Here is a 12,643-nt window from a genome sequence, read left to right as displayed (position 1 = left end):
TGTCTTTCGATTCTTCAATGGAACACACGACATAATCAAACTTTGGTGTCAGGGAACGCAATATCTTCTCCACAATGATGACATCTTCCATCTTCTCACCATGAAATCGCATTTTGTTGCTTATCTCCATAGTCCTGGCACAGTAGCTGGTGACAGATTCCCCATCCTTCATTTGTAGAGTCTCAAAATCTCTTCTTAAAGCTTGAAGCTGTGCACGCTTCACTCTAGCAGAGCCTTGATATTTTTTCTTCATGGAATCCCAAATATCTTTGGAAGTTTCTTTGCTAAGAATTGTTTCCAAGATGGGACGACTAATGGCCTGAAAAAGGTAATTTTTTGCCTTTAAATCTTTTAGCTTTCGCCCTTCCAAGTATGTTTTCTGGGCATCTGTCAAGACTGTATTTGGTGCCACTACTTCAATTCCAGATTCAACAATCGGCCAATACTCTTTTGACCGTAGAAAATTCTCCATTAGCATACTCCAATGGTCATAGTGACCATCAAAACGTGGGATCGCCGCCTGCACAAAAGTTGAATCTGAAGCCATCGATTCCTACAAAAAATAAGTCAGAGGAGAAAATAGCTGCGGCTATTTTGAACTGTTTTGGGAACCCTCACTATTTGGGGACTCTTTCTCTCTTGCTTTCTCTCAGACGGTTTTTTTTTTTGCTCTGATACCACTGATACAAAGTTAATGAAAGACAAAAGAGACGTGTTGGAATGGCAAAGCTCTATTCATCATCATTTTTTTGATAAAGAAAAAGGGCCTATAGATAGGCTTTACATCAGAATGATTTACCCTAGCACTAACCACAACTCCTATAAAATAGGATCACACATAAAACACTTTCTTAGCCACGAAATCAAATAACTAAATACCTAAAGACTCGGACAAACCTACCAATGACTAGAGCTTTCAATTAATAAATATGAAATAAAACATTAAATCTTAACAGGTTCTACTAAGTTTTGGAGATTATTGGCTTGGCTTATTGTCAAAGAGAAGGATCATTGGAGACCTCATGTATAGTCAAGAAATCAAATTGTTTCATTTTAGTCCAAGCACAGAAGTAATAATTGAGAGCACGTTGTTCTTTGCCCTCATCGTCATGCATGAGACTTGATTTTGCATTGACAGCATGTATATAAGTGATTTAATGTATATTCCATCTTCATGCATTTATACTTTCCCAGTATATAGGCATGCTACTCCTTACATGATTCATTGGTCTCCTTCCACTGCCTCAGATAGCTTTCCAGTGAATTTGAATTTGAATATGACAATGAGTAATTTGGTGTTTTCTGGCTGTAATATGTTTGCACATATTTTGTAATATCTGAAGCTTCCCCTTGTAAGAATTGGAGTCTGAAATTTGGCTCATATAATTGGGTTGCTCTTATACTCATTACTGATTATGAATTTAGTTGCTGAGATTTCCATACAATGGGCTCGATTCCTGCTTGATTTTCAAGTAGTTCTGAACCATATACTTTTCTGTGTCTGCAGGGAGATATCTGAATTATGGATTTATTATCCGACATAACATCACCTCATCGCTTGGAAATGTTGGCTTGCAAGTAATAATTTTTGATCTCTATTCTTTTTAATTCTATTTTCATATTTTCATTCATTACTCTTGTTCTCGTCATTTCAGGTGTGGAGAGCAGCAATGGTATTAACCGATTTTGTCTTGCATAAAAGTTTAACCTCATCTGACTTTAATGACATCATTGCATTAGAGCTCGGTGCGGGCACAGGTGACCCTGAATGCTGCTATAAATTTTCTGTCTCTGATGGGATTTCGAAGAAGCTATCTTATCAAGTTTTGAAATAGTAACTTACTGAAGCAACCTCGATTGCATGAATTTTTTTGTTTCATTGAAACTCTTTACCAGGTTTGGTTGGTATAGCACTTGCAAGAGTTGCTAGGACAGTCTTCATAACAGGTTTGTGATTATTTCATTTATATGTTGAAAATTGTTGGGTTATAAGATCAAATATCCTTTAAAAGATAGGTACCAGTGCTTTGCATTAAGCAGACATGCTCTAGTTCAGCTCACCTATTAGGTTGCATGACTAGTAACTGAATCATCTTATCTGCACATGTAAACTGTGTTATATTTTAATGTAAAAGACATAAAATATGGGAGGAGAGATTGCTTTGTATGGCTGATTGGAGATTGTTTTAGCCGCTATGAGTATATATTCTTTTTTTTTCGTTTTAGCCGCTATCTTTATTGTCCTCTCTATCTTTGATCATTGTCCCCACTTCTTTGGATATCCTTTTTCAAGTCTGAAACTATTTAAATCATCATGTGTCTATAAGCCTCCTGTTATTCTTGTCTACAGTGTGATATACTCTTTTTTGGATCTTTCTTCGTTGATATTTCAGTAACTTTCTGTAAACATCATCTGAGTTCTCTGTGCATTAAATTTCTCTTACGCATCTAACTAATTTTAGTAGTCACAGCCAGCAAAGCTTCATGGCTAAGGCATTGATACTCCTGTTTGCAAATATATATAAATCTAGTTCTGGAATTTTGGAAAACTTATCCTTGAAAAAAGGATACTTTTCTGTGAGGCCACGGTTTGGTTCATGTGGTAGTGGTACAAACTTGAATGGACCACACAAATGACAAATCACATGCGCAGTGTTATAAAGTAATCCTTCTTGTGGGATCTAACATGAGTGGGTAGTTGGTGAAAGAGGATTTGAACTGTGGACACTTCCTATTAAAAATTTGCAAAACAGGGTGTTCTGAAACCAAATTTAGATTCTTTGGATTAGAGGAGTAGATTTATCTTCATTTTGCTTTTAGGCTTCATTTACAACTGATATATGAACCCTCAGATCCTCAAGTACCAAAACATTATCACTATTTACAGTAAGAAAGATCAATATGCTGTTGTCCTCTGAGACACTTCAACTGGCATTTTAAATTGTAAGCAAGCTACTTTCAGAATATGATACTTTCTTCTGGTGAGCGTTCTGTTGAACAGGCTTCCTGTTGTGATAATTTACAGATAGAGGCATGGAAGTTTTAGGCAACTGTGCAGCTAATGTTGAACTCAACTCTGACCTGCTTAAGTTCCGTGAACCTTCTATTTATATTCGGGAACTTGATTGGAAGGAGACATGGCCTCCTAATTTGCAAACATGTGACTTCTCATCTCAGCCGAGGTAAATATATACTCATTTTTTCATATCATGCCCATATTTGGTTGGTTACAGTGTTTCATTGTCCATCTACATGATATGCCCTTGAACTACTTATCCCGTTATGATGAATAGTGGTGCATATAACACTATCCTGACAGCAACTTCTTTTTAATCTGCCAGTGATCTCATCATTGGATCTTCTTTGAAATATGAATTCCCTCTGCTTGGATTTGCTTTTATATGGTGAAGTTCCTGATTGTTTAACTAAATGAATAATATCATTGTATCCAGGACTAGATACTCATGGGCCTCATCAGAGATTCAGGAGGCTGAGAGAGCAACACTGCTTTTAGCTGCTGATGTAATTTACAGTGATGAGCTCACTGACTCATTCTTCAGCATTCTGGAGAGGCTAATGGCATGGGGCTCTGAAAAGGTAATAGTAGAACGTCATTGCATGCAAAATAATGACCACTTAGCAGGAAAAATAATGGGTAAATAGAAGCTTGCGAGGGCTGCCTTAAAGGATCGTGTTTTTTTGGCTCTGGTTTTAGGTTTTATACTTGGCTTTGGAAAAGAGGTACAATTTTAGTCTGGAGGAACTTGATGTTGTTGCTAATGGGTATGCGCACTTTCGCAGCCTTTTGAAGGATGGTGAAGGTACATTTCTTCAGACTGCAGGTTAGTCAAATTTAACAATGGCGTCACATTGGGAGTATCTCACTCTTCTTTCCTTTCTGGTGGGTCAGAGTATGGAGGGCATGGTGATACAATGCTACCACGTTTTGTGGGCGAGCTAATCAATCTTGGTCAGATCCCCCAGTACATAAGAGAATATGAAAGAGGAAAAGATCTAGAAATATGGAAGATCACATATTGCTCAACAAGACTCAAGTAATCTTATTGTAGCGAAGTCCATATGCAGGACTTCAATGCTAGTTTTTTTTCCCACTCGAGCAGCCTGCCGCTAGAATGAACTCTGGTTGGTAAGGGTATTTTCAGCATTGTAATTTAAAACAAGTAATCCAAAATTTATCCCTTTCTCACTTGTTTGCTGATGATACTGCATTATGAGTAAATGTCAAGAGGCAAACCTGATTGGGAGGCTGTTTGTCTGGATATGAGAGTATCACACACCATTGAGTGGAATATTGCTTTAGCTCTCTGTAATGCCCCTAAATGATCAGATCTTTTTAAGAACTGAGGAAGTCAAGTGCACTCTTGCCATTGAGAATTGCAAACACAATCTTCCAATCCAATTTTGGTCCAGATGGCTTCCCAGAGATGTTTTCAGAAAAAAAAGAGGCTTGGATCAAGAATTAGCAAGCATGTGAATAGCACGCTTTTCCTTTTAGCAGACTGCAGTGTTTTTTCGGCTCCGGCACCCATATTGTCCGGAATGGTGAAAGCAATGAATTGAATTGAATGGCTTCTTGGGGAAATATGGGGCTTACTTTATATCATGATTCATGCAGCCACATCCCAATTCATCATCAGGGCAATAAGCAAAGGTAAAAAGGTGGATGTAAACTATGGGAATCAGACTGAGAATCTGCACAGTAGTATGCCGTAAATTTCCTTGGATGGTAGAAAGTAAATGATATTTTTTTCTAATTGGGGTGAGATTGGAAAAGTGAATTGGGGACTTATGCAGATAATTAATTCCATATTTTAGGGATAACTAAGATGATTTAAGAGGTGATTGTTTTATTGCTTGAAGTGGAGATCAGAGCTTTTGAAACCGGGAAGAATATCTCCTGCCGCCTCTCTCTCGTTGGATGCTTTGCTGTGGAATTGGAGACGCAGTTTCTCAAGAGTCCTCAGAAAATGGTGATATTGGAAATCACCTTTCAAAGGGAATCCAGCAACTTTAACTTCCGGGATCATGTGATCCACAAAGCCTCTATTTACGTTAATTATTCCTATAGGAAGATAACTTCCTCTATTGAAGATCTGGTTTTATCCATCAAACAAGTATTACTTCTAGCAAGATAAAAGGCCAAAAATTGGCAAACTTCAAACTTTGATAAAAGATGAACCAAGATAGAAGCAAGTCCGGCTTGATCATCAATTGGTGGGTATTGTAAATTACTAAACAAATACATGGATTTGCAAGGAAATTTACCATAAGAGTGGGACAATTCGTGCAACTCATGGAACTTGTAAGGAATTATAAATAAATAGTATATGTTTCTTCATATTTGAACTTCTTCTCCATATAATGATATTGTCATAACCATGGTCTGCCGTACCGATCGGTATAGGTCGGTACGGGCCGGTGCGTGTCAGTACCGGACGGAACCGGTACGGTACATCTATATTTTTCGGTTCCGACTATTCGCAACCCGTACTGGCCCGTACCGACCTCAAATTTTTTTTTTTTTGGCTTTTGGCCCGAACCAGCCGAACCGGTACGGTACTGGTGCCCACCGATACATTGGTGCGGTCGGTACAACGGACCTTAACTCATAATACTTGGGCTTATTTGGATGCAAGTTATGCTATCGTTGAATAATCTTCACAATTAGATGAATAGCAAGAAAGAAGTCACGGAAGAGGGGGAAAAAAATGATGCAATCGCTAGATAATTGGATCTCTGAAAATGATGATCCCAAAAGTGGTGTCTCCAATTGGCTAAACCCCCTTTCTTCCGCGGTAGCCAGTCATAGCCCTAGAAGGAATTTGTCAATGAACAAATTATATTGGCTTCCACAAAAGCCCCTAAACATTGATTAATACAAAGACACCTTCTTTTTGGATAGGAATTATATACACACACTTGATGACTTGAACCAATATTAATGTAAAGAATTGGTGAAAATCCCCTTTTAACTGCTCTTGAGAATCTCAAGTTTATTACAAAACCATGTTTGTTGGAGGCACTGGCATGTATGACATGGAGACTATCAAATGTATCTTGGGATCGAGCATGATACTTGAGGAAGATCATATCCCATGATATGGAACCGTTTGAAACCTTTACTTACCATTATAATGGAAATGATGGTTACTGCTCGAGCAGTTTAGCTGCATAAAAAAATGTGGGATTAAATATGTTTCGGAGACTCAAATCTAAAAATATTACTTTAATAAAATGAACGATAAAAATGCTAAGCAACGACAGTTACTTTCATTACCTTTAACTGCTATAAATGGAATGTCGGCCAAAGCTGCGGAATTGGAAGTGTTACATCAATCTTTTGTTTTTTTAACCATGCTAAGGCCACATAGTGTTACATCAACCTATGGCCACTCAAGTGCATCGCATCGATCACCACCTAGTTATCTTGAAGGCACATTATAATCTTCTGCTAATATTTTACGACCTGAATAGCCGATTATCGAGCCCTTCAGTGATTCAACTAGTACAGAATCTAGATTTCCAACCCTAAGATTCTAATTTAAGTATTAAAGAATTTTTTATTGGATATTTTTTTGGTAAGAAGACTTCTTTGTTTTTATCATTTCATATTGGATTCGATGTTAAAAGGGAAAATTCGAGCATGATCTTCTCTTACCAGCATCATTTCTTAAACGATTGGTGCCGGAGCCGTCGCCACCCGAGCATATGGACTACCATCCGACCACCTCGGACATCGCGACCTTCTGTTAACCTTTATTGTCCGAACAGCCAGTTGCTAAATCTACACCTCTTTTGGACCGGGTCAGGGACCTAGTGTACGCGAATCCGGCCCGATGGGCAAGGTTCGATAACAACCACTGCCCGGGCTAGGAGTAGGAGGATAGGGTCCGAATATCAAATCGGAGCTCCAGAAAGAGAGAGAAAGAAGTGGGGGGAGAGGGAGGCGAGGCGATGGTTTTGGAGAAGAACAGAGAGGGCGGTGGAACGGGCAAGGAGGCTCCGGCGACGGCGATGGCGACGGCCGCGGTGACGGAAGAGGCGGAGGAAGGGGAGATCGTGGAGAATCCGAATCTATCGGAGACGGAGGAGGGACCGCGGCGGCTGCGGCAGAGCCATCCTCTGGAGCACTCGTGGACCTTCTGGTTCGACAACCCCTCCGCCAAATCCAAGCAGGCCGCTTGGGGAAGCTCCATTCGCCCCGTCCACACTTTCTCCACCGTCGAAGGGGGTAGGGTAACCCCCCTCTCCTTCTCTCGCTAAAGAATGTTCTTTTGTTCTTCTTCGTTCCGAATTTATCATGACGGACTGAGGTGCATTTCCTGAGACACTTTATATTCTTTAATGGATTTGTAATTTGTTTTTGTTGTTGTGGTTGGGAGGAAAGAGTTTCTAAGCTTTGATGTTGTTATGGTTCATGATAACTGAAGTACCGTTTCTTGTTAAATTGAACTTATGAGCTTCGGAGATTTTTTTTTTGGTTTCTAGTCACCAAAGGACATATTGTAAAAATTCGTAACTGTTGGTTTTTCCCTAGGCCTGCTTTGTCTTAGGTGGGTCTGGATTTTTTTCTTAGAGATTGTGATTAAGAAACACATACCATTTTATTGTTTAATTGCAGTCTAATGTCCACAAAGCCAAAGCTTAAATCTAGCCTAAACTGCTATTATAAGTTTGTAACATCTCTAAACAAATGACATACATATACTTCTTAATATTGCATTCTCTAGACTAATTTATCATATAAACTAACGTTATGTTTATGCAACTGCATTCACTCATCACGGCATTAAGAGTTAGCTACCAATAAAAGGAGGACATATAACTAAGTTCATAAAACACAATACTATGATAGTAACCATGGGACCAATTGCATGCAACTGATACAGTGGGAGGTGGTTTTCTTTGATGGATATAATTATATTCTCTCTTTCACTGCTAATGTATTAACGGAAGGACGAAAGGGGATTTCTGTTGGTTTTCACCACCAATATGAACTTCCCCAATCCCCATAAATTAAAACTATGCCATGAAGAGAGAACCTTCAGGTTGCTTTCTTCCTGTGGGTACTCTTACCCAACAAATTAAGATTTCAACTCAGGATTTAGCAGTTCTCTCCTTGAACATGTAACCACATCGGCCTAAGGACTATGTATGATTTCTAAACTTCTAGAGTTCATTTTGAAGAAACAAAGAAGTTAGGAATATATTTTTGATCATTCAGCTTCAGCTCTCACTGATCTTGTCAAGCATAATGGCAAATTCTTTTCAATTTTAGTGGTTATTGAAATGCATATTTACATCTTGAGATGTTCTTAATAAACTCATCTTGCCATGTGTCTCAGAATGAAAGTTCTCGCTTTTAAGAAAGTAGAAGCTATCATTTATTTTGGTAAACAAGTAGAAGCTATCATTCGTAAACTATTGTCATTATGTATTCCATTTTGCACAGCTTTTCTGGTTGATTGATTTCTTGTTTTGCCTGCAGCAATTACTCATTTACAGATTAGAATATTTCTATGATTTTTAACACCTTCAGACCATTTTTGTGCTTTTCTTTTGAAGATCCATTCAGGTAAAAATAGTACTGGCTTTATCGATTACATACTATGCAAAATAATCATCCATAGCATCAATCTGATCTCCAAATTCATTGTAATTCAATTTCCTAAGGAATCTGATGGTTTATGCTGTACCTATTCCTGAGACCACAAAAATTGGGATTGTGGTCAGTGGAAGTATCTTGCTGCAGTTTTTTCAGTGAATTTGTTCAGTTTTTCATGTTCAGGACTATGGTTCTAGGGAATCCATGGTTTCCACTCTCTTTCCTATTACTCATTATTGGATAAGACTGGAGCGCTTAGCTGGTTCCCTTTGGTTATCCTTTCATTCCTTCTAACTAGAGTGCATCACCTGTTATTCCTTGGGACAAACCATGTCATTGAAAGAAGAGAATTCCTGCTTAAGTTCCTTCAATAAACAAAACTTCTGCTCTTAGTCATGGTCTCCTCTACTCCCTAGTTTATAAAAGGCATTATTCTCCATGACGGTCTTGTATATTTAATGCAATCCATGGATATGAATATTTTAAAGCATTTTAAGAAGATTGTAGTAGCAGTGGTCAGAGATTACACTGACAGCTTATTGAATATGAGAGGTGAGGATTTTGAATTATTCTTTTATTTGCTGTTTGGCCTTTTTCATGTTTCTATATTTGTTGGAAGTCGTATTACAGACAAGCTGGTTAAAATTTTCTCCTGAAAATAAATTTTCAATCCTGGTTCATTTTCTAAGAGGTCAAATCCATCTCTATCATATATTAAGTGCATGGTTCTGTTATTACCAACAATTTGAAATTTGTCTATCATTTAATATAATTATGATGCTTTATTTTTTGTGAGTAGTCTCTTTGCTTGGCTTGTTTTTGTATGTTTTATATTAAAGGACTCATACATTTTTGTGTTATGTGCTTTTAGTTCGCTACTCACTTGATTACTCTCTTCCATACTGATGAAGTAGTGATTACTGATGATATGTTTGTATACCCCTTTTTTTTTCTAATCTTTACAATAATATTGTAATAACCCAGGACCTCACCCAAAAAGGCTAGCCGGAAGGTATTTTTGGGTTTCTTGATCCTATATAAGTACGCAAGATCTATTCAGCGAATAACCGATGTGGGACTAAACATACGTCCACACGGATCCTCACATACTTCCTCCGTTTAAGCCCTGAAGTCCTCGTCGGGCCAAGGGTTTAAATCCATTCAAATCTAATCACAAGCATTATGATCGGCCCGTGATCGGCCCCAATGGATCCATGCCGCAGTATCTCCTAGTTCACATAGGTTATGGGTCGGGTCCGCTCTGATATCATTTGTAATAACTTTAGATCTCACCTAAAATGGCTAGCCGGAAGGTATTATTTGAGTTCCTTGATCCTGTATAAGTACGCAAAATCTATCCAACGAATAACCGATGCGGGACTAAACACACGTCCGCACGAGTCCTCATAGATATACATTGACCAAGCAAATTGCTGTCGGAGCAGATTTCTCCCGTTTCAAATACAAGATAGAGCCAAAATGGGAGGACCCAGTCTGTGCAAATGGAGGAAAATGGACCATAAGCTACTCTAGGGGGAAGGTTGATACTTGGTGGTTATACACAGTATGCTTCTATTCTCATTTCTTCTTATTATTATTGCAACACAACATGGAGATGCAGTCTGCTGATGAATTTTACATTCTTTTTAAATTTTTATGTTTCTGCTAGTTAGCTATTCTTGGGGAGCAGTTTGATCATGGTGAAGAAATATGTGGGGCAGTCGTCAATGTACGAGCAAAACAAGAAAAGATTTCTATCTGGATGAAAAATGGTTTGAATGAAGCTGCTCAGGTAAACACTGAAGCATGTATTTTAGCTGTCTGACTATGGAACAGTTAATCTTAGATGTTAATTTCCAATATGAAGTTATATTATGTGTACTGCTGTGGCATACAAATATGTAGGTGTTATTGATTTAGAAGGTTAAGTATTTCATTTCATTTCTTTGAGACATCTACATGTTGTCCTTGACTTCCTAAATTGCTTTTGTTAATAGCATGCTCAAAGTTGTGTGAATATATTATCCACAGAGTTAATTATAGGCAACGTTATACGTCACAAACATATCCTGCCAGCATGGAACTTATGAGGTAGGTTTTTTTATATCTGCTGACTGGACTACTACATTTCATTGGATTTCCTCTTTGGTTCAAAGTTGCCTTGGCCAAGAATTTTGGAGACTAATCGAGGGTTGGCATCAGGTATAATTCCAACTGTGATACACTCTTACACCTTCATGCTTCATTCCTTAATTCAACATCCGATGCTCTTATAAAATGAGATGACTCTTGTAGTTTGAGGCTAATTGATGCATGGCTCGTGTTAGTGTCCTGTTGTTTCTAGTTGGTCAGAGGCAAACTGTGAGTGAACTGGTTTGTCTACATTTTTATGCTGGGTGCTACTGGAGGTCAGTCTGACTGGGATCATATCAGCACCAAGAGCCATTTGGATCCATCTCATGTCATGCACCTTCTTACGTGAGTCATGACTAAACATGGCTTGCTATGTTTCAAGTTCTCACAGATCACTCAATGTATATGCTGAATGACTTTTTGAAGTATATTATTTCTTTTTATTTCTTTTTTGTTTTAAGAAGTACTTCTACAGGTGAGCATTGGGAAACAATGGAAGGTTTTATACTGGATTACAATGACACTATTGGTTTTATACTGCATGTAAGTTCTTTTTCTGTTCATCGAAATTCTTGAACTCTGTGCTTGCTGGAGAGATTTTTCACCATGTACTTATAGGCAATGCTCTTTTGATTACAGGATGATGCAAAGAAGCATGACAGATTTGCCAAGTGTCGATGTCAAATATGATCTTCTTATGTTAACAAGCAGGAAGCAGCTCGCACCTATGAATTCCTCTTTCTAGCAGCTAACCAGAAGCACGTGGTGACGACACTAAATAGTGTATGGTTTCCTTTCTGAGGGTATTTTCGGTGGATTTTGACTATTTATTTCTTTTAGTGTGGTATCATTCCTTCTTGATCCGGTATAGCTTTTTGTGAGTGATGTCAGTCTAGCTGCTGACCTGTTTTAAACAGCTGATCCTTTTGTGTGTGTGTGTGTGTGTGTTTCTATTTTCTTAAACTAATGTTGACTTGATGCTCCACTTATGCAGTTGATTTTCCTCTTGTTATATGATTATAGTGAAGCCCGAGGCACTCTGGTCTAGGGATTGGAGTACAAAAGCTCTTCTGTTTGCATTGTTAAACACCTCTGGTGCCTGCTTGTGAAAATGCAAGTCAACAGGAAAGTTGAAAACTGCATGGTGGAGATGTTCCAACCAGATGATGCTACATTCTCTAAGTCTTATCCATGAGGGTTGTTGGGGCTTGGCCGACTTCTTTCTTGGCATCTTGAACCACTGGTGGATGAGTCGATGGAGAGAGAGAGAGGGGGGGGTAGGGTTAGATACGGATCAAGTCGGATGCAGAGAGAGAGACAGGGGAGAGACAGGGGGTAGGGTTACATATGGATCAAGTCGGATGCAGGTAGGTCAAAAATTCATGAACCTGAATCCAACCTCTTTATTGAAATGGATTAAAAAGCTAATTCTGAACCTAACAACTTTATAAAAGAAGTAACCCAACTTGACGACAATGGTTTGGATTAAGCTAAATGGGTTAATGAGTTAAAACAGGTTAAGTATTGCCACCCGTACTTTGAAGATGTCTAATAAGGAGTTATGATGGCAGTTGTTCACTGGTTATAGAGGCTAAACGAAGAGGTAACACGGCAAGTCTGTTATCAGTTTCAGGCCCTTGGTATGGAGGGATCCTATGTAGCTGGGGTCGCAGAATACGTGGCCTCCCTCACCATGAATACTTTTAGTATGATCGACACTCTTTAGGCATTGCATTTATTCAGATTTCATAATCTCTTCTTCTCATATAACGCCTTGTATCATCATATGTTTACAAAAAAATATTCCTCCTCACAAAACCACCCTACTAGCTTCATATCTAATTATAAGAAAATTACAGAAAACATCTTTCCTTAATATTTACA

General features: G+C 38.4%; 2 protein-coding genes across 4 annotated transcripts in view; both read left to right on the top strand.

Annotated features, from left to right (window-relative positions):
• The window catches only part of LOC103711496 (methyltransferase-like protein 22), a 10,300-nt gene extending 6,020 nt beyond the window's left edge, over positions 1–4,280 (top strand). For 2 of the 3 annotated variants that reach the window (XM_008797657.4, XM_008797653.4), the window contains exons 3-9: positions 1,508–1,578; positions 1,656–1,758; positions 1,897–1,947; positions 3,026–3,182; positions 3,453–3,597; positions 3,716–3,821; positions 3,911–4,280. In XM_008797657.4, the coding sequence (XP_008795879.1) occupies positions 1,508–1,578; positions 1,656–1,758; positions 1,897–1,947; positions 3,026–3,182; positions 3,453–3,597; positions 3,716–3,821; positions 3,911–4,059 (782 nt within the window). In that variant the 3' untranslated portion in view covers positions 4,060–4,280. The remainder of the gene's footprint in view (positions 1–1,507; positions 1,579–1,655; positions 1,759–1,896; positions 1,948–3,025; positions 3,183–3,452; positions 3,598–3,715; positions 3,822–3,910) is intronic. The other variant, XM_008797654.4, reaches the window with a different exon arrangement.
• A 2,621-nt stretch (positions 4,281–6,901) lies between these two features.
• Positions 6,902–11,779, top strand: LOC103711495 (eukaryotic translation initiation factor 4E-1-like). The gene is made up of 6 exons (XM_026806375.2): positions 6,902–7,252; positions 10,072–10,190; positions 10,296–10,418; positions 10,658–11,104; positions 11,235–11,302; positions 11,399–11,779. Exons 1-4 carry the CDS (start codon positions 6,976–6,978, stop codon positions 10,661–10,663), a joined length of 525 nt encoding a protein of 174 aa, XP_026662176.1. The 5' UTR covers positions 6,902–6,975; the 3' UTR covers positions 10,664–11,104; positions 11,235–11,302; positions 11,399–11,779.
• The last annotated feature ends 864 nt before the right edge of the window (positions 11,780–12,643 follow it).

The sequence above is a fragment of the Phoenix dactylifera genome, chromosome 1 (genome assembly GCF_009389715.1).
Source record: "Phoenix dactylifera cultivar Barhee BC4 chromosome 1, palm_55x_up_171113_PBpolish2nd_filt_p, whole genome shotgun sequence".
NCBI lineage: Eukaryota > Viridiplantae > Streptophyta > Magnoliopsida > Arecales > Arecaceae > Phoenix > Phoenix dactylifera.
Note: the sequence above shows the minus strand (reverse complement) of the source record. Positions and strands in the feature narration are given on the sequence as shown.